Source organism: Rhea pennata, chromosome 2 (genome assembly GCF_028389875.1).
Source record: "Rhea pennata isolate bPtePen1 chromosome 2, bPtePen1.pri, whole genome shotgun sequence".
In the NCBI taxonomy this organism is placed as follows: domain Eukaryota; kingdom Metazoa; phylum Chordata; class Aves; order Rheiformes; family Rheidae; genus Rhea; species Rhea pennata.
In genome coordinates, this window is record NC_084664.1 from 75,918,830 (window position 1) to 75,939,474 (window position 20,645).

At 37.6% G+C, this 20,645-nt stretch overlaps 1 protein-coding gene across 2 annotated transcripts in view; it reads left to right on the top strand.

Annotated features, from left to right (window-relative positions):
* The window catches only part of ADCY2 (adenylate cyclase 2), a 197,919-nt gene that overhangs the window by 120,792 nt on the left and 56,482 nt on the right, over window positions 1-20,645 (top strand). For both annotated transcript variants that reach the window (XM_062569786.1, XM_062569787.1), the window contains exons 5-13: window positions 196-344; window positions 1,211-1,322; window positions 1,680-1,807; window positions 9,276-9,434; window positions 9,768-9,900; window positions 10,179-10,355; window positions 11,675-11,718; window positions 14,388-14,468; window positions 18,866-18,935. In XM_062569786.1, coding sequence (XP_062425770.1) covers window positions 196-344; window positions 1,211-1,322; window positions 1,680-1,807; window positions 9,276-9,434; window positions 9,768-9,900; window positions 10,179-10,355; window positions 11,675-11,718; window positions 14,388-14,468; window positions 18,866-18,935 — 1,053 coding nt within the window. The remainder of the gene's footprint in view (window positions 1-195; window positions 345-1,210; window positions 1,323-1,679; window positions 1,808-9,275; window positions 9,435-9,767; window positions 9,901-10,178; window positions 10,356-11,674; window positions 11,719-14,387; window positions 14,469-18,865; window positions 18,936-20,645) is intronic.

The window sequence follows — 20,645 nt, forward strand, 5'->3', positions numbered from 1 at the left end:
AGGAAATATTCTTTGCAGTTAGAATGTGTCAAACCTGAGACCAGAGCACTAGGAAAACAGTGCATCTTTTATTTAATTCTTGCCTCACAGAACCGTTCTAGCATGTTCACAAAAGAGTGTACCTCCCACAATGTTGTTCCCTTGCTAATTTGGTTCTCCATAAAGAAAATCCAAACTTGTCACTTTAAATTTTAGGAGCGCCTCCTGCTTTCTCTACTGCCTGCTCACATTGCCATGGAAATGAAAGCAGAGATCATTCAGCGGCTGCAAGGTCCCAAGGCAGGCCAGCTGGAAAATACCAACAACTTCCACAATTTGTATGTCAAAAGGCACACCAATGTAAGGTACTGTACTGTAACAAAAGTTACTAGCAACATGAAGAAAAAGTTTGAAAAGAAAGTAAAAAGAAAGTAGTTAGCAAGAGAATTGTTTTAATGAGCTTATTCAATGACTTAATGTTCAGTATCCAAAACAAGTTAATATGATGAAATGATAATTATTTAGTTATGAATTTCTAGAAATTAGAAAAAATGAGGTGTTCATCTTTGGCCGCTAGTTTTGGAGACAACAAATAGCAACACACTCAGCCTGGTGAAAAAAATACCGTTTATGTCAAATATTGTTTCATCTTTTCAAATTGCTTTGCCTAGTTTCTCAATTGGAAAATGTCATTTGAATGACATTGCCAGAAATGACAGTACTAAAACAAGTATTTCAGGACTTTGGGGAAAGTTAATTTCCATTTGTGAGCACACATACTTGTTCCTTAGTCTAATTCTATGAATCGGTCTCTTCTACTTGGTGATTATCTTGTCAGGGAAACTTGAATTTAACAGTCTGAGCAGCAAGCGAATGACGACTTTGTTCTCTTCGTAGGTAAATGCAGACTGAAATGTCTGATAATGTTGATAAAATGTTATTAAACAATTTGTTTACTGAACTAATTTCCATTATTATTTTGCCCGTTGTGAGCAGGAAAATGTTTATATTTTCAGAATATAGCAAATACAGGTACAGAATGTATACCTTCTATACTGAGTCAGATGAATGGGCCATTTATTTACTGCCCTACATGCAGTAGTGATTGTGCCAATTATGGGCATGATTCTGTCAAATACTGAATATCTGCTTTCAGATTTTGCTATTGATACATAAATCGAAATTCTGAGGAGGGAAAGTGTAACCCAGGCTCCGTTCATTTCTGTTGCAGCATTTTGTACGCCGATATTGTGGGATTCACTCGCCTGGCCAGTGACTGCTCCCCAGGGGAACTGGTGCACATGCTAAATGAGCTGTTTGGCAAATTTGATCAGATTGCAAAGGTGAGTTTCTACTGGGCTGCTATGGTTAATTTAAATATCTAACTCATGAATTGAATCATATGAAGGCTTTTCTTTATATTAGCCTAAATTGTAATGTGTGTCAGCTATATTATTCTGAATTTGTAATTTTATTAACTAGAGTAGTTAAGAATTCTGGCTCTGATCTGAAAGTAACATTGTGTCTCCATACAAAATGCCTGATAGCTCTTCTTTTTAAGCCAGCCAAATCCTTGTCCATTAAACAGGCTTATTGCAATGATTTTGATAATACCACTTAAGACAGCCCTTGTAATGGTAGCCCATTCATTTATGTAATTCAAGTTGAAAGTGACGATCTGACTTTGCTTTCTCCTCCAGGAAAATGAATGTATGAGAATTAAAATTCTAGGTGACTGCTATTACTGCGTGTCTGGACTTCCTATATCTCTTCAAAATCATGCCAAGAACTGTGTGAAAATGGGATTGGACATGTGTGAAGCCATTAAGTAAGCACTGAGGTTTTGTTTAAGGAACAATGTTCAACAATAAAAAATTTGTCACTTTTCTAAGTGTAGCTGTGCTTCTGGATGGAGCATTCAGAGCTGCGGTAGGTTTTGTGTCTCAGTCCAAGGTCTAAGATGGTAATCTTGATCTCAGCTGCAGTAAAGAAATGTTTTAAAGACATTGGGTTCTGCCAGGTTATCCTATCCCTGCAGTATAGAGCCATATTTGAGTTATAACCTCGTATTTTATTATTTTGAAAGAGTATTTCAGTAAAAATTGTAATGAAGGAGATAGCAAATAGAGTCGTGGGTTGTGACAAGTATGAGGAAATGCAATAGGTCATGAGGCCAGTTTTCACAGTTGTTTTATTCTAATAACAGGGTTGTTGCTGTAAGTCTAAATGAATGTAGGGGTGATGATTACAATGTTAGCAGAAAATGACCACCAGCCTTTTCAGGACAGATCTGAAACAAAATGCTGCTAGGTCTGATGTCAAACTAAGGGACACTTTCATAGACATATTAACAACTAGTTTAGGATGCTTCCCTATTTTAACCCATCCCTAAATGACAATGAAAAGTGAACATACAGAGCTTTACATCAACAGGACACTGAAAGGAATTTGGTGCACTTATTTCACTTACTTGTACAGTAGTTGGCAGGGGGTAATCTTTTTGTTCTTTTTTTCCCCCAATAGTAAAACACAGTTTTTGAGTCAAATTCTGAATTGGTAAAGCCAAGTTGTAGGTGACTTCTACTAGAATTTAGATGATTTCTGTGAGGTTAGAGTTCGTCATTAAGGTCCTTTTTCAAGACGAGATGGCCAGTTTATGTTGTGTAGGTCAGCTTTCTGTGGTGGGATACAAAATTGCATTTTTCTTCCTCTAATTATGAGATGGTAAATCTCCCAGTAGGCAATCATCCTGGACTTGAGAAGCACTGCTTTTCGTGGAGGCATGATGCTACCAGTCACCTGTTAGTCAAATGGCCCTATGATAGGCCACAGCTCCTGGCTCCTGCTGCATTTGGAGCTTAGCAGAACTCAGGACCAGTTACCTCCAGAAAAAAATAAATCTCTCTCAAGTCACCTTAAGTCCTGATCGCGCAGTGTGTTACTGAGCACGTGCACTGAAGATGTCTTGAATAGGTTGCTGATTCCTGGGCTGAGAGAGCTGTGTTCTGTTTTGCTAAATAAAAAGTAAAATGTGCAGCTCTCACTATACTTCAAGGTTAGCTTTAGTTTCTACTTTTTTGTAATTCCCTATGACTTTCTAAAAAGTTTTTTTCAGTTAGCATGTTCAGGTGCCATTGAAAATTCTCTACTTAATCAACATTTTTTTGGATCTTTAGCTTACTTTACATGTCCCTTACTTCTGTCTCATCATGATTATGCTTATTCCATGTCTAAAACAGAAACTAGAATGAGTTATCTGAGAATCCTAATGTGATTGCTTTTGAAATAGTAGTTCTGACTTACTGCAAGTAACTGAAATAGTAACAAGAGGCTGACATGGTTGTGAAAGAGGAAAAAGAAAAAGGATTATAGCTGATGACTGAATACTGCAAGGTATCTGGAGATGCAGCCTAAGATGTACTTGAGGATTCCTCTGACTTATTACTGAAGAGTAGATGGGCAGTGGGTAGAGGTGATTCCAATCTTTCAGATACAGGTCAGTTGGATTACAGGCAACTCTAACAGTTCTGCAGACCGTGGAACTTCAGTGGTGTCTCGCAAAAGTGCAGTTTTCCTCCCCCTCATCTCTCTTCACCCAACTGCCATCTCAATGGCACAGCACATCATGGAAATAAATTTTCTGTAAGCTAGTTGACCTTGATAAGTTCTGCCATGAAAGTTGGACACATTTCAGTATGAAAGTACTTAAAGCTAAATGTGCTTATCCAGAAACTTCAGCTCAGTATCCTGTACCTTATTTATTAAGCAAGGATCTGATTCTTCTACCTTATTATATAGAAAATATTTTTGAAGAAGGAGACAAAAGAATCTTCTCATTCTTTTTTTTTAATTGAAGTCAGATACTTCCATCTCTATTATTCATATCTGAAGTTCTTTTCAGATTTTAGCTGTCAAGATATAGTTAATGGTTGCTTATAGTAATTATCATAAAAGTCACAAATATCTTCCTAATAGGAAACTTAAGATTCCTGTGACTAGAACCACAATATTTCTAGGTCAGCTACACTGTGCAAAAAAAGCTACAGCCAGTGGCAGTCCGGATATTTGCTAGTGACCTGTATGCTTTGTTTTTTGGAACAACGGAATTTTAGTTAGAAATCTTAATATGCTCTCCCGTAAGGCTCCATTCCAGTCATGATGATTTACATGTCACATTCACAACTGTCCAGGCAGTGAAGTAAAGGATTCCCTCAGACTCTGTGTGTGTTTTGTGCCCCATCAGGAAATGCAAACGTGTTCAGTAGCGTTGTTAAAGTGATTAACTAAGCAGACATACAAGAATAATTCCTCTAATTCTTAAATACTACCAGCATATATGTGTAACTGTAGTTGCAAGAGGAGGTTTTTTTTAAGTTGCCTAGTTTTATAATTCCAGAGGAATTCCCTTATGGGTAGGTTGCTTAATGGAAATTCAGTTCTCTTCCATTTCAGGCATTCCCTGAAAGGATGTAGTATTTGTGGAAACTGGGATTTAGATCTCCTTGCTCTATGGATCTTTTGTAAAACTAACCTCAGTACTGGAAAGAATGAGATTGCTGTGTTTTCTTAATTGTCTTTTCTTTACCCAAATACATTTTTACCCTACATCATGGCCAAAGAAACCTATTTTTTGATGGTACATTGAGTACTTCTCCTTGTCAAGCATTAGATCTACAGACTTACTTCTTTCCTCTGGGGCTTTCATTGGATGATTTTCCTTTTTATTTATATATAAAAAATCAGCATCATTATAATTAAAGCTTTCTCTGACATACTCGGAATTGAAGCTAACATCCTTTCCATAGAGCAGTAAGTAAAAAAAAAAAAAAAAAAAAAAAAAGTCTGTCCCTAAGTTCTGACTCCCCTGTCTTTTTTACCATGGCCTTGAATTGTTCCCCCCCCCCACCCCCCCCGCCTCCCAGTATTTCAGTGAAAATAAAAGCTTTCTGGCTTACATTTTAATAGCTTCAGGTGTTGTGTAATAGATGTGAGCTAACAGAATTTGCAAAGAGTCTCTGGACACCCTGTTGCTTTTCATTGGATGAAAAAAGTAGAGGTGGCTGCAAGCTCTTAGAAAAGCAATGCAAAGCCTCAGCCATAAATTGTCCTTCCCAAGGATCAAAGTTCATGATTTTACAGATCAAGATGTGATCCTTTACTAACTCAGAGAGCAATGTATGGGTTCCTCACACTTTGTAACTCCCCAGTTTTATTTAAAATAGCTTTCTTCTCACACTGATATCAAGTTCATGCTGAGTGATAGGGTTCTTCTTGGTAAGAGTAGGTTTATAGCCTAGAAAATTACCTTTCAGTTATATAGCACATTCTGATCTGAGTCTCTCCAGACTCTGTTCCTATATAGTCAGAATTCACAATGTCCCTGTAGACAGATGCTGGTATTACTGTAGCCTATTTACATCTCTGTGACAAATGAGGAACCTGTACTCCATGTTTTGAAATGCTTTCAAAATATTATGTCAAGTGTTCTGGCCCACAGGTGAACAAAAATTACTGATGATTAATCAACTCTGTATTTTGTTGCGTGACTGCTACATCTTTGTGTGGAGGAATTTGCTGAAATACTTCTGTGGCCTCTGGAACACTTCTGTGGCCTCTAGAACTAAAAGTAGTAATATTCCTGCTGTTGGAAGTGTGTCACTTCTTATTATATATTGGACCTACCTGTCCAAAATATCTTTCTTTTTTTTTTTTTTTCTTTTTTCTTTTTTTTCCAGATTAGAATGTTTCTTACATTTAGTCATGGAGGTCCAAACTGGCCTAAGTGACTGAAACGCAGCATTTTGTTCTTTAGATTCTGTGTATAGTTCTGTGTATATTTTGTTACTAGCCAAAAGTAATTCTGGTTCTGATTCTTTTTGAGGTAGAAGAGGAATTAAACCAAATTGCCAAGTGATCTGTAGTACAAAGCTGTATTCATTCTTGTTTCCTAAGCATGTGTAGCCTCCTTTTGAGCAATTCAGCCTCACTAGGCTAGGGATTATTTCCATTTAAACATGTGAATAGTCCCATTGATTGCCTTAGTTGCTTTACTTCTCTGCTTTATGTTGGAATAAATGCAGTCAATGTTTCTGGCAGCCTGTTTGCCCTAGAGCAGCATGCTCACCTTACCCAGCCATAGGTGTCAGTGCTGCCTGTGGTCTTGGCAGCTGGCATATCTTACCTGGGTGCTTCAAGGGTAAAGCTCATCTGTCAAAGGAAAATATGTTTCCATATGAATGCATGCGCTGTTTGTCTTCAGCCCCCATCCTATTCCCTTGTCTGCCTGGCAACTTTCTCCTTTAAACATTTCTCAGCTGTACGGATTCTCAAAGGCTGTCTTTGATTTCCTACCATGAGCTGAGTTCCATTTCAGAGGACTCAAAATGAAAGAAAATATTGGATAATGTTGTTGTACCAGTTTGAGGGTTAAGTATAAAATAAAATAAAACAAAAAATTTTTTTTTGGTATTACTTCGTTCCTGCAGGTCTGGTCCAAAAAGGTCTAAAGCTGCTGGTCTGCAGGGAACTAAACTCTCAAGACACTTCCCCACTATTCAGTCCTCTCTTTTGTCTCTACTCAGCACTGATGAGGCCACATCTGGAGCACTGTGTCCAGTTCTGGGCTCCTCAGTTCAAGATATAGACCTGGTGGAGTAAGTCCAGCAAAGGGCCAGAGACATAAAGGAACTGGAGCTTCTCTCAGTATGAGGAGAGGCTGAGAGCGCTGGGACTGTTCAGCCTGGAGAGGAGAGGGCTCGGGGGATCTCGTCAATGTGTATTAATATCTCAAGGGAGAGTGTAGAGAGGACGAGGCCAGACTCTTTTCATTGGTGCCTAGTGACAGGATGAGGGGCAACAGGCACAAACTGAAACACAGGAAGCTCTGTCTGAACATAAGGAAAAAATTCTTTACAGTGAGAGTAGTTTAACACTGGTTGCCCAGGAAGGTTGTGGAGTCTCCATCCACAGAGATACTCAGTAGTTATCTGGGCAACCTGCTTTAGGTGACCCTGCGTGATCAGGGCAGTTGGATTATATGATCTCCAGAGGTCCTTTCAACCTCAATTGTTCTATGATTCTATGAAGGCTCACTAAAATGGGTTAAAGTGTGTCAGGCAGGATTGGGTGAGTCTTAGGTACATTAGTCCAGAATTACTAATGAGAAAAGCCCCAATAAACAGAGTAGATGCTTACTTGGTTGTGCTTAGCTGAGCTGCTGCAAGCTAGCCAAGTTTGTGAAGAACACAGAATCCTTACAGATTCAAGTTTCAGGACCGATAGGAAAACTATGGCCTTCGTTTATATTTTAGCTGCCTAAGCAGGATGAATACATTGACTGTGCTGTGCTGAGGGAGACCAGAGGGACTGTGGGAGCAGGAAATGAAATAATAATGGGAAGCTTCAGGTATACTTGTATAGGTAATGTAGGTCCTATCAGGATATGATCAACTACATTCAGTGCCTGCACCATCAAGGAACTGGTGGGAGAGCCCATGAGAGAAGTAATAACCTACTTTGGTCCAGAGTAACGCAAACATCTGAAGCTTCAGTCCTGGAGCAGATTCTGCTTGTGCCTTACCTTAACTGCAGAGTGCTTGTTATATGACAACCTTCATGCCTTCTTTTGCAGGACTGGCAGGGCAGTCTGTGGAAAAACACTCCTACAGGATATATATTCTTTTGCGCTTCAGTGTTTTGTAAAACACTCTATTCGAGGTGCTAAGCTTGTGTTTCATCGTATCCCTTGTGCAGAACAAGAAGGTGTTTGCCATTTGCTGACTGCCTACAAAGGTCATTTATGAGCGCTTCATTTGCAAGTGCATCAGCACTGCACAAAATGGCAAAGTGAGAAGAGATATCAATAAACACTTGATAGAGAGAGACTGAGGGAACTGAAAAGCTTCCTCTCTCCTCTCATTTTAATAAAACTCAATTTAACAGAATACTTGCAGTCATGTTCCTGTTGTTTTCATTTTCCAGAAAAAGAGCACTTGAGAAATATTCCTTAATGATAGGATTTGCCCTATCAAATTAAACCCGTTAAATTCAATGTCTGCTTTTAAAGAAGAAGGGAAATAGGTCAGTTTAATCCTGTAATTCAGAAGGCACAGAGCTGATGCGTCTCATCATTGAGATTTAAGGTGCTGCTAGAACCACGTGGCTGACCCACATACAAGAACCATTTTGGGTTCTCACTCTGCATCAGTGCCCTGAATTTTCCCAAAATGAGTGTTTTCATGTTCCTTATTGCTAGCTAGGATTTGTTCCAAATAAACAGACTTAAGTACATAAATACAGTTGAGATACAGACGGTAATACATCTTCCTTGATGTATTTAGAGATGTAGTCTTAGTTCCTTAGAACTGTCTAAGCCCATAGACATCTGAATTATTTAGATAATTTTCTACTTATATAATTAGGTATCCCTATGGCATATATGTGAGCATAATTACTTTAATTACCCACTTGTGACCCAGAAATGCCTGGTCTGGAGAGATTAGTGCCTGTGTTATGTGTAGAGGTCTGCCAAAATCTGGTTGGGGTAAACAGATGCCTCAGCTCTGTCAAAAGTCATAGGAAGTTCAAAACTTACTTCACATGTGGTCTGGACAGTGAAGGAAGCTTCTCACCTTTTCCAAAATAATCTAGTGGGCAGAACACTGACCCAGTAGGTGGAAGGCTGCAGTTTCTATGTTCAACACACCCTCAAAGGAATTGGCCCCATATCTCTGAAAAGTTTTCGAGCCATCAGATGGTAAGAAATCCTGAGAATTTCATCCTTCCTCCTGAAGCATAACCATGTGCAAGTGGGCATGTAAGAGTAATGGGACATGACAGATAAGAGATATATTAGAAAGCCTGTCTCCACCCTAGAGATTAGGGTCTTCAGATAGAAGGGAGCTTAACAGGAGTTCCAGCTCCCTGAAATATGTTGAACTGTTGCTGCATTAAAAAGCAAAATCAAACTCTACCTTTAGAACAAAATCACATTAAGTTCTACCATAAGATTGAATTTTCCCCTACATTATTCAGTTTTCCCAGATGTTTTCATATGAGTATAAAAGAAGAGACTTCAGTCATGGACTTGCAAATTAATATTTGCTGCAAACAGTTGCAAATATAGATAATAAAAAGGTAATATACAAAAAAAACCTATCATAAAAAGAATGGAGCTAACGATGCTGAAAGAAATAAATAGTGTCCCCATTGTTGCTCTGAGTTTGACTGTTGGGTAAATTAAAAGCATACGAAGGCCCTACTACACATCCTAACACAGGTTTTCTTCTTAACTACAGGAAAGTGAGAGATGCCACTGGAGTTGATATCAATATGCGTGTGGGAGTGCACTCTGGGAATGTCCTCTGTGGTGTTATTGGGCTACAGAAGTGGCAGTATGATGTGTGGTCACATGATGTTACCTTGGCAAATCACATGGAAGCTGGCGGAGTCCCAGGGTAGGAGATTTTTCTCTTTGTTTTCATAGATTCTTGTAATACAGAGAAATGTATAGACACCATGTCTTCAGTCATCAACCTTTGTGAAGAAAACTGAACTAATTCTTAGTGTTGGCTTTTAAAAAAATGAACGTTCAGTATTTCCCATGATTTAAGGAGTATTTTCGTTGATGAATACCTTTAGTTTTGTGCCCACTAGACCTTCTGAAAATGTGATTAAAGTCTGTAAATGAAATAAGCAATGTAAGAACTAGTAAAAAAGGCTTATCGGGTTCAAATGATGCTTTTGATCAGTATTTGTAATTTTGTCATTCTTTTAAAACATAATTTCAGACGCGTCCACATCACTTCAGTCACCTTGGCACATCTGAATGGTGCTTACAAAGTGGAAGATGGGGATGGAGATGTGAGGGACCCATATCTGAAAGAGCATAATGTTAAGACCTACTTTGTAATCAACCCTAAGGTTAGTAGGACTTGCATTTTGTGGCTATAGTTGTTTTTGGGCAGGACCACTAACCTCTTTGCTGAATAACTCATTACCGTAACATATTGACCAGGTGAGAAGAACTATCACAGATGCCTATAAATACTTAATAGCAGCAGCAATACAATTTTTTTTCCTGCTCTTCAGAAATAAGACTCTGAAATGTCTTGAATGTCTAAGGTTCAGGATGATGCATTAGTGCTTGAGAAGGTAATGACCACTAGCACTGATATCACCTTTTATTCTCTTTCAAACAGGGGGAAAAGCGAAGTCCTCAACACCACATCAGACCTCGGCATACTCTTGATGGAGCCAAAATGAGAGCATCTGTCCGCATGACTCGGTACCTGGAATCCTGGGGAGCAGCCAAGCCATTTGCACACTTACACCACAGGGACAGCATGACCACTGAAAACGGCAAGATTAGCACAACAGTAGGGGCCTACTTATATCATTTCGTATAGTTTAGCAATATTTGAAAGGAAGAAGATGCACGCTGCTGAATACCTCATTATTTCTGATAGATGAAGATGGATGCATTTTTACTGGACAAAAACCCAGTGAAGCAGCTAGGAGCTTTTCTATTAGTTTATGAGCTGTGGATTAGGCTCTAAGGAGTCATATCTCATGATGAGTGCATCTCTGAATCGCAAAAAGTCCCATACAAATGCTAAAAAGAAATATTTGGACCTCTGAGCTTGTGCCACAGTCCCAGCATGTAGTGTGGCTGCTGTGCACTGTGTGGAAACATATTTTGAACATAAAGCCAGAGTGGAAAACCCTTGGGAAAAGGCACTTTGGATAAGGAGAAATTCTCTGAGATTTAGTGGCTGGTCTAGCCACATACTGTAGTTGGAATGTGGCCACCTGAAGCAAAGGCTGTGAAGGGAGAATATTACTATGGCACCTAAAGTGGGCTTTATTAGAAGACTTCCCTGGGAACCAAATGCATAGTCGCTGTAACTGCTACCTTTTCAAGATGCACTACCCACCGTCAGCTATAGCCGATGGTCTGAGTTTCACAGTGCTATAATGCAATATTATATCTTTTGCTCTGAACAGAAAGGATTCTTTTTTTTTAATTTTGCTAACACTGTTTTATTACTGTCAGTAATCTAATGTCAGTCCGCATAGCGTTATCTTCTACTTCTAAAAGGTGTAACATTTCATTTTCAACATCGGCATTCACTTCTGCACTTGTTATATAGGAGAATGTAGAATTTAACCATCTATGCCATCTTATCCAATAAACATAGTGCATCAAAATATGGATGTTTTGTGTTCATTACAGAAAGGATCCAGATATCACAGTTAATCACAAAATAAGAATGTTTGTGATGGCTGTTGCTCATCAAAAGAAAATAATGGTGATTGCCTATATTTGATTACTCAAGTCTGTTTTTCAAAAACACTTAATGCTACTTTTCTCCAAAGCTAGTGGGAGTTTGGGCTATTTTCCAACAACAATGACTTGGAAGCAATGACTCTCTAGTAGAGAAAAGCATTTTTGGATTCAGATGGTTTTAGGTGTAATTTAGTGTTTATAATGTCACTTCAGTTTGTCTCCAGATCACTCCCTTTTCCATCCTCTGTTCCTAGATTTCTTTCTTAATAGAATTTTAATGTAATGTTAAAAGTACTTGCATTTGTAATTTTCTCCTTAATTGACCCTGTTTTTATCACTAGTTTTGAAGTGACTTAATCTTGTCAAGGTCTATTGTAACTGATATGAGATTTTGTTTTGTTTTTTTAGGATGTTCCTATGGGACAATATCATTTTCAGCGTTGCAGAGAGAGGTAAATTCATTTGAAAAAAATATTTAGTCATATTAAGTCTATATAAATACATGTATATTCAAATGCATTCATATATATGACGTGCTTTCAAATATTGAAACTCAAACTATTTTTTCTGCTGATACTTCTATGTAAATAAAGTCTCTGAAAATAGATTTTTAAAACATGTTACTTATGAACTGTGAATACACTTTTCCTCCTAACAAATAGCATTATTCCAGAGCAGCGTCAGTATGTTGATGGGCTTCTGTTTCTTTCTCTTTACTCTTTCAGTGTCTTTCAGTCTCTTTACCCTTTCAGCATGCAAATAAATGATGTACAAGGAAACTGAGAGGGGAGGCACAGGGGGGAAAAGGCAAATGGAAAAGATTTTTAATATTTGGTATTGTAACATATATACTCATATACACAAAGAGATATTTATATATTTTGTTAATTACTTTGTATTTGCATTGTGTAGTAGTATTTCAGGGTCTGTAGTGTTTTGGAGTAGTAAATATTCAAAAAGTTCTTTCTGGTTCTCCAGCAGTGCTTCTGCCATACAAAATATTTGCAAAATCGCAATAACTTTAAGTTCTTATTTTCCTGCTTGTTATTTCAATCACTAAGGGCAACATGGTGAGAAATGGACATGGGGAGGAACTGATCACTTTCTTTAAAAATATCCAGAATTTTTATCTCAAGAAGAGAATGACTGCTGTTAAAAACAGAAGCCTAGCACTTTAAGAAAATCTCAAATTGTTACTTTTTATTTTAATGCACTTCAGATAATGTCTTTCTTGCAAGAACATAAGTCACATCACAAACACCATAAAACAGCTTGAAAGAACCCTTCAAATTTTGTACTTTTGTTCTCCCTCTGGTTATGCAAACTACTTCTTCTGTGTATTCTGTGCCCATCTCTGCTCGGTAAATGCCTTGTAGACAAAACACCAGTTCCTGGGAAGCTGTGCATTCCCATAAAATATTGCTAGTTTATAGAAGATGAAGAGGTAATGACTGAATCACCATAATATTAACAAAGATTTTCTGGCTGTGAAACCAAGCATTTATGTTTGGAGTGTATGTTAAAGAACTTATTTCAGCCTTATAATAAAAAAGAAGAAGAAGAGAAAAAAAAGATCTTTGGCCTGTGGTGTTTTCAAATAATGCAATTCTTTAAGATACTCAGATGCTTGTGCTTTTTTACTTCTAAATTCCACTCCAAAATAGATTTGAAAGGTGCAGATTTTAGCAGGTGTCTTGATACCGTGCTGTTGTTCTTCATGTTATGTAAGTAAATTCTGGAAACCATTAGTAGAGTCTTCTGTCTATACTGAGGCATGCAACTAAGATTTTAGATATGCTGGTTAGTCATACCCAGAGGGAAGAGCTGAAATGATAATAAGCACTTTGAAAATCAGGTGTTTTGTTAGAACGTGAAAATGTGGGTTGTGAAGCCTAACTGCAGGCTTATGTTTGTGGCAGTCTTAACTCTTAACATAGTTGCATGATATTCTTATGTTGTTAGGGATCTGCCAATACAACTATGTATGATTAAATAATGTCTCCTTACACGTCTAGTTATTTTTCTTAGGTAGATTTTTCCATATGTGAAAAATAAGTGGTAAACGTGTGTTTACATAAATTTTGTAGCATTGAATAAAGATGAAAACAGTTGGGTTGTGTAAAGTTACTGTAAGTAAATTTGAAACCTGAAATAGGATATCAGTTATAACTCAAAATCTTAATGTAGAAGAAGAAGGATTGTATTACCATTGGCAGGTTTAATTTTGTAGATTAAGAAAATTTTGGTAATTGCAGAGTAATATTTCAGATGTGAATGTTGACTTCCAACCAAACATTGTTACTAAGTTAGCACTAGATTTAATTTTTCAAGGAAGAGAGTCATAATCTGTGGAAATATTTGAAATGCCAGTTTTAAGGTGAGCACAACTCCTGAAAGAACTGATGATGCTTGCAGCAGTGTGTGTTAGAAAAGACAAACTCATTCCTATGATCCTCAGTTGGATTCACGCTGGGCCCAGTGAACATAAAAGATCCTTTTTTCAATACAGTTTTTCATTACGGTTGTGTTATAAAAAGAGGAATATGACATATGTTTGCAACTAATTTAAAGCTTGGTGCTCTTGTTAAAAATAAAATATTTCCAAGAAAGGAAGAGTTAGCAGCCTTTCTGTAGAGGAGCTTATTATGCATCAGCATACTGGCACATCACACAACTCTGTCAAACAATTTTTAAAAATAACTGAAAGAAACAGGAATATTTTAAGGATTTGAGCATATGCCATTTTTTTCAGAAATTCATACCATTATGAATGACTTTGCTTAACCATAATTTCTCTAGAAATCTGTGTTTTTACAGGATGTTTACTTTTGTTTGTTTCTAAGTGCTTCCCAATAGTTAAGTCCTAGATTATACTTCTGTGTGTGTGTGTGTGTGTGTGGCAAAGTCTGTAGCTTATGCTGCTTTTGTTAAGAACTTTGTACAATGAGGCTCAGTGTGGCTGAAGCCTGTAGTTGCTGTTGCAGCATAAATGTTAAAACCTTGGTATTATCCTATCAGTTCTATGCCAGCTATTACCCCCTGTTTTCTAAAGCTGTTAAACTAAAAGTTTATTAATAATGTAATGATTTTCCAAAATAACTGCCTCCATTTTTCATTTCAGAACAAAATCACAGAAAAAAAGGTTTGAGGAGGAACTGAATGAGAGGATGATTCAGGCCATTGATGGAATCAATGCTCAAAAGTAGGTTTGCATCCTGGGTTGTCTCCCTCCTTCAGCATCCACATAAGTGTGTTTGCTATTTCTCCTTCTCATGTGCATCCACTGCATTGAAAACAGTGGCACTGCTGCCGGCACTGCTATCTGCATCTCATGAAGATAGGCTGCACGGTAACATTTTCTATTCTATGGGATAAGACCGTGTTTGTGAATCACACTGTGACAAAGGTTTTGGCTGTCCTTGAACTTCACAGCAAAGAAGTACTTGGCTCCGTAACTGCACACTCATAGCTGTAATGCAACAGAATTATCAGCCAGCAGAGAAATAAGAAATGCAGAAATATATCTGGCAAGGAAATCGAATTGAGTTGAAAATTGACACTTCATGATTGTGACAGAAACATCTTAGAACTAGAAATTTTCCCTAGATGTACAGTTTGGGGAAGGCTCTTAGTGAAGGCCAAGCTCGATGGCACATTGAAAGCATGAGAGGAGGCAGTGTGGCGTGTATTGCCTCTGTGTCCTAGGAGAAGCTGGAGGCTGTGCAGATGGTCTCAGTCTGTTGGCAAATAGATAAAAATCAATAGCAGTCCAAAATAAGTGTTCAGGCTTCTCATATTTACCTGATGAAATCAGAGAATTGCCCTTTGAAAAATGTGGATAATAACTGTGATGAATTATATATTCTTCCCCCAATTTCTGCTATGCAGAGTCTTACTTAGATAAGTATTATACCTAATTATTAAATACTCATTTATCACACTTGTTTTTTGTATCTGATAATCCTATTAGAAAGTACTTGGTTTTAGGAAAATATTTTCGAGATTTTTAGAAAATAATGCTGATATTTTTAAGTCATAAAAAAGAATTCAATGAAAGGAAGTAAGTTATCTGATAAGCAAAAGCCTTTTCATTTTGCTAGACTTGCCAAAAACAGCTCTTTACATTTTTGCAGTCTTTATTTGTTTTCAGGTACTCTTGCTATGATAAATGCTTTCTAAAACCAATAGTTCGATGTCAAAGATAAGGCACCTTGCATATAGGCATAAAGAATCCCTGCCCCATAAAGGGCAGAGAATCCCTGTCTTAACTTATTAGAGCATAAAATTCAGAGAAGATTGAGGATAAAAGAGATTTGTGTGATAAAGACATTGCTGCCAAAGTTTATGTGTGTTTTGTGAATTATGTGTGGGACAGAAGAAAGATAAGGAATGAATTCCTATGTTAGGGAAGCTGAATGCCGCCTTTGAAAACTAGATTCTCTGTCTATCTCTGTCTTGTTTTACTGAATGATTCACTTAAATCAGATTATTCAATTGTGGACCTGGGAGCAAATTTACAAAAGTGCTGATGCCCCAAACAGCAAATTAATTCAATAATGTTTTAATTACAGGAATGCTAAATATGCAGAAAAAATAGATAGAAGATGTCCTAAAGATGTCCTAAATTTGGGGCACAAAACTAATGATTTTTTATGTAGTTGCATCATTTTTTTCTATATAGTTTTTCTATATAGTTTCTATATAGTTTTCAACTGTAAAATGAAAATAATACTATCAGCTAATCTAATGGAATGGTTGCAAAGCTAAATCTGTTACTTTTTGTGAATCATGAATCAAACTTTCAAGAAAACCTGTGAAGAAACAAGTACTTTTACTTTCTTTTTTTTTGTGTGTGTGTGTATTCTTTTCCCAGTACCTTGACCATTGTGTTCCTGGCAGCAAAGCACTTGTCCTCCACAAGAGGGAATGAGTAGCCCTGGCCATGCACCCTGTACCTTGGTGATTAGGGGACTTTTGTAGAAATGGACGGACTAGAATCTGCTGGATAATGTATACCCACAGACGGAGTTAAATTAAAGTTATCTGATAAGTTGGTTACTGTATTAGAGACACACTGTCTCTTTCCTTTCATATTTTTTATCTAAGTCACTGCAGCTGCTATGTTCTATGCTGAATATCGGGCTGGATGTTCTCCATCAGACAAAGCCTATCTAGCCAAGTGCCCTGGGAATACAAGCAGAATTTAGTTGCCTGTCTGTGTTGTTCCCAGAATTGAAGAATTTAAGCAGAAATTTAATATTTAGCTTCCCAGATGGTATATTCCCACACCCTTGCAGATAATTCAGTAACTTTTAGACTAAGCAAGAAGTTGTGCAGTGATTATGGATTTTTCTGTCCTTATCTCTGTGCCAAAAGTATGTATCTTTGTGCCCCTTCATCTGTGCTTGTTCTCCACTTCCATTTGTTTGTATGATACTTTCTCCCTCATCTCAGACCTATCAGCACCTACTTAATGCTTCCGTTTGCTCTCACTGCTTTCCCTGTCTTCTGGCTACTCCTTTCCCAACCTTTTTGCTTCATCCATTTTCCAGTCTCACAAAACCTCTCTGAGTTTTGCTTACCCTTCTGTGATGGAGGTCGTGTTTCTTCCTCTTTCTTCATCGTGCCTGGAGATTTGGCTACAGAAAGGTTCTGGCAGTACAGATTTGCAATGTCTTTTGCTTTATTTCTGGTGCTGGCAATCAAGACAGCTGACAGCAGCAGTTGTATGGAAGCTGAGCATGCAGCCTCCTCATTCCCTTCAGAAACTGTGTATGTAAAGTCTAGTTGGAAAACAGGAATTTATGAAAAAGCAGAAAATGTTCGCTGAAAGTGAGATATTCTGAAAACGTCTGTATGGAAGTGAGACATCTCTGCTGAGTGTTTGTGAAACTGAGATTTTCCAAACCCAGGCTTAGTCAAAAGTTAGCCTTTTCTCACAAAAGAAACAAACGATGGATCTGTGAACCCAGAACAATCAACAAATCAAAACTGCAGGGCAAAAATATGGAGTTACTACAGCTTTCTTGAGATTTTTACAACTACCTTAATAAGGATGGTACCAGTATCATTTTAGCAATCTTCTTAGTAGCACTAAAAGTTCCTGAAAATGTGAGCTAGTAATGAGAAGTACAGAGCCTTTACTGTAAGTGGCATTCGTGACTTCACATGTGAACAAATGTCTACAGGCCAAATTTGGCCTTTAGAAGTTGCTCTGCACACAAAGCCACCATGCTCCATGGACCCCACTATCAAACCTTTTTCTTCTCAGACTCTCCTAACTACGATCAGATGCAGATGTGAGCTGTTTCACCTCCAACTGAAAAATATATTTTTGGATTAAACATCCCTAGGGCTGAATATGTTTTCAGCCCCTTTTGAAAGTGAAATGGATAAATTGAGGCAGCAGTGCACAGGAAGAGGGGCAGTCTTCCTGGAAAGAAAACAATTATTTTATGTTTCACAAATCAAAGCTAACATCTCACACGCCATTTTGCCCATTCCTGTTCTCCTAAGTTCTTAATTTAGGATTTTTTTTCTCATATTGTGGTTCATTATTGCTACCTATTTACACTTCTCTATCAATGGAGACTTTCCTTTTTGCTTAGAAAGCATGTTAGCTACAGTACTAGCTTAGCCTAATTTAGAGTTATAACTGGAAAGGCTGCAAAAAACATCTCAAACCCTGCTATTAGTGTTCAAGCTCAGAAATTGCATGTTATCAGAAAGAGGCTGCTTAGATGTTCTGTTTTTTTTTTTTTTTTAATTTCTCTAGTCTCCTTCAAGTTCAAGCCACCTAACCCCTGCAATTTAAACAGTCTGATTCTTTTCAAGTGTCCATTAAAATAGATGTAAACTTTCATATCAGAACATTTATTTTCACAAAAAAAGGTGTTATATCAAGATTTTGTCAAGATTCACTCATTTTAAAATAGACATTATTTCACTGCAACTATTTATTCTATTTTGCATTTCTCATCTTTAAGCGGAGAAGAGATCTTTATAATCAGTAAAAAGATCAAAATCTACAGCTAGAGGACAGGATCACAGTCAGGAAACTAATTTAGCTCAAAGACAGAACCACTCCATGTTTTTAATTATATTTTTTTTATACTGATTCAGAATACGATAGGAGTCCATAAAGTCTAATTTACCTGTCATTCTTGTATATTGTGACAATGTGCTTTATAAAGATATCTTATGAAGGATTGTCCTTTTCTCAGGTTCTCTTCTGTGCACTTGATAGTTTTTGGTAGTTTTGACAGGTTTGACAGGTTTTGGACACAAGTGGAATGTCCATGTCAGCAGTACATCATATAAATCTCTCCATTGATTGTCCTAGTGAATAGTTCACATAAAAATGGATCATCTGAGCTTTTCTTTTATATATATATTATCAATAGAAGACAAAAGGAAGTTGGGAGTTGTCAGATCCTGTTTTATTGTCAGCATGATTCACCATATGTGTTGGAATACACATATTCAATAATATTTTCTTATTCTACTGTTTTTCAGTAATATAAATTCTGTAATTCAGGAATGTAAGTATAATTCTTGTGTCAGTTATAAAATTCTATGATATTTCCTCTTCCCTTCTAGGCAGTGGCTTAAATCTGAAGACATTCAAAGAATATCACTTCTTTTCTATAATAAAACTCTGGAAAAAGAGGTAAGTTATTTTCAGTGGAAGTTCACGGTTGCTTCCTGCTCTGCCTCATCCTAAGGGAGGCCTGTATCCCATGCATTTGTAACATAGAGCCTTGGCCTCAACACCTGCCTTGCAGTTCTTCGAAAGGTTACAATAATATTTTAGCTCATTTGTGAAAGAAAAGTCATGAGTAAAGGGTTTGAGACCCCTTTCCCCTTTCCAGGGCAATTTTGGAAGTGCTCTACAATTCACTTGAATTTCTTGAAATTTTCAGAAGTGGAGGGCAGGTGTGACAGTGAGGTTTGCTGTAACAGGAGCAATGGATACACAGGTCCATCACCTACAACCTCAAAGGACATTTACTTAAGTCTACTGTTTCTGTTTTTTCTTTTCTTTTGGCACGTCTCAAAGACTCCACCTGTTGTAGTCTTGTAATGATTTCAGTTGCTCATTAGTTTTCTCTGTAGGAGATTGACACTCAGAATCATTCCAAGGACATAGTACTGTAAATATTATTAAAAAAAAAAAAAAAAAGAAAAAAAAAAAAAAAAAACAGCTGCCTTGGATGCAACACACTAACTGTTCTTATGACATATATGTTTGATAAATATGTTTGATACTTGTATGTGCAGACAGGGTAAATGGTAGTGTTTGCAGTGCTTGGAGTAATGATCAGAATGAAAGATTCCTCATTTTTAAGTGTTTGCCTTAACCACTAGCCAGGAAGTTAGGCCTTTTCTTTTCATTCTTCAAAGGCTTTTTGGATCTTGAGTGTGTTTTTAGACACCACAAAGCTTCATCAGGAAGACTGACTCTTCTCCATTAGCACAGGATAGTCGATAGCTGGAAAGTTAAGGTGCCCTTCAGGAGAGCAGGAGATAGGTTTGTCTCCAGCTGGCTGTACAAATGAATGAACTTAATGAGAATAGGAGTAGAGGAAGCATTACCACACTCTTTTTCTACTGTCCTATTTTTTAAAAGGGGGAAGAGATTGACCTTTTTTGAAGGAAATGACTTAGAGACCTAGTTCTTCAATAGTTTTCAGAACAGTGAATCTGGAGAGGACAGCAGGTGCCTTCCTGTAGTTCAAACACGCACTAGGCCCCAGGAAGAGAGGAAATGCAGGATTTGTTCTTATCGTCTGCTTTTCTTATTGGCTGATTGAATCTAGCTTGCTGGATTGCTGCTTCTAGTATTACATGTGTGGTTGATCCCTTTATGGCCTGAGAACAATGTTTTTGGGGGAAAGGAACTATTCTTTGCTTTTGCACAAGGACAGAGGCAATATCTGGGTCCACACTGCTCATGGAACTGATGCAGAGGATTAACCCTATCTAAAGCAATCTGGCTGGGTTCATAATACATATCATAAGCTTAAGTATCCTGTAGGCCCCACATGGTGCTCCAAGACATAATTAATAATTTCTACAGATGTCTTGCGGTTCAAAGCATCTGAAATCACCTTCAGGTGCTCTCACAGCTCAGCTGAATGGTGGTGTTGTAGGAAGGAGCGAGCTAAAGGAAAATGTTGTATGCTCTTCAAGTGTCAAGGCTTGTGGAGACTGTTTAGAGGTGACATAAGAGAAAAGAAACTAGATCTGGCATGGATCTGTACTGTTTATGGAGTGCACTGCCTGGAGCAAATGGACCCCAGGAACACAAGCAGATTTTAATTAAGAGTACTAATTGATTAACTCTAAAAGAGAACTTGGAGCAAACTGTCACATCTGG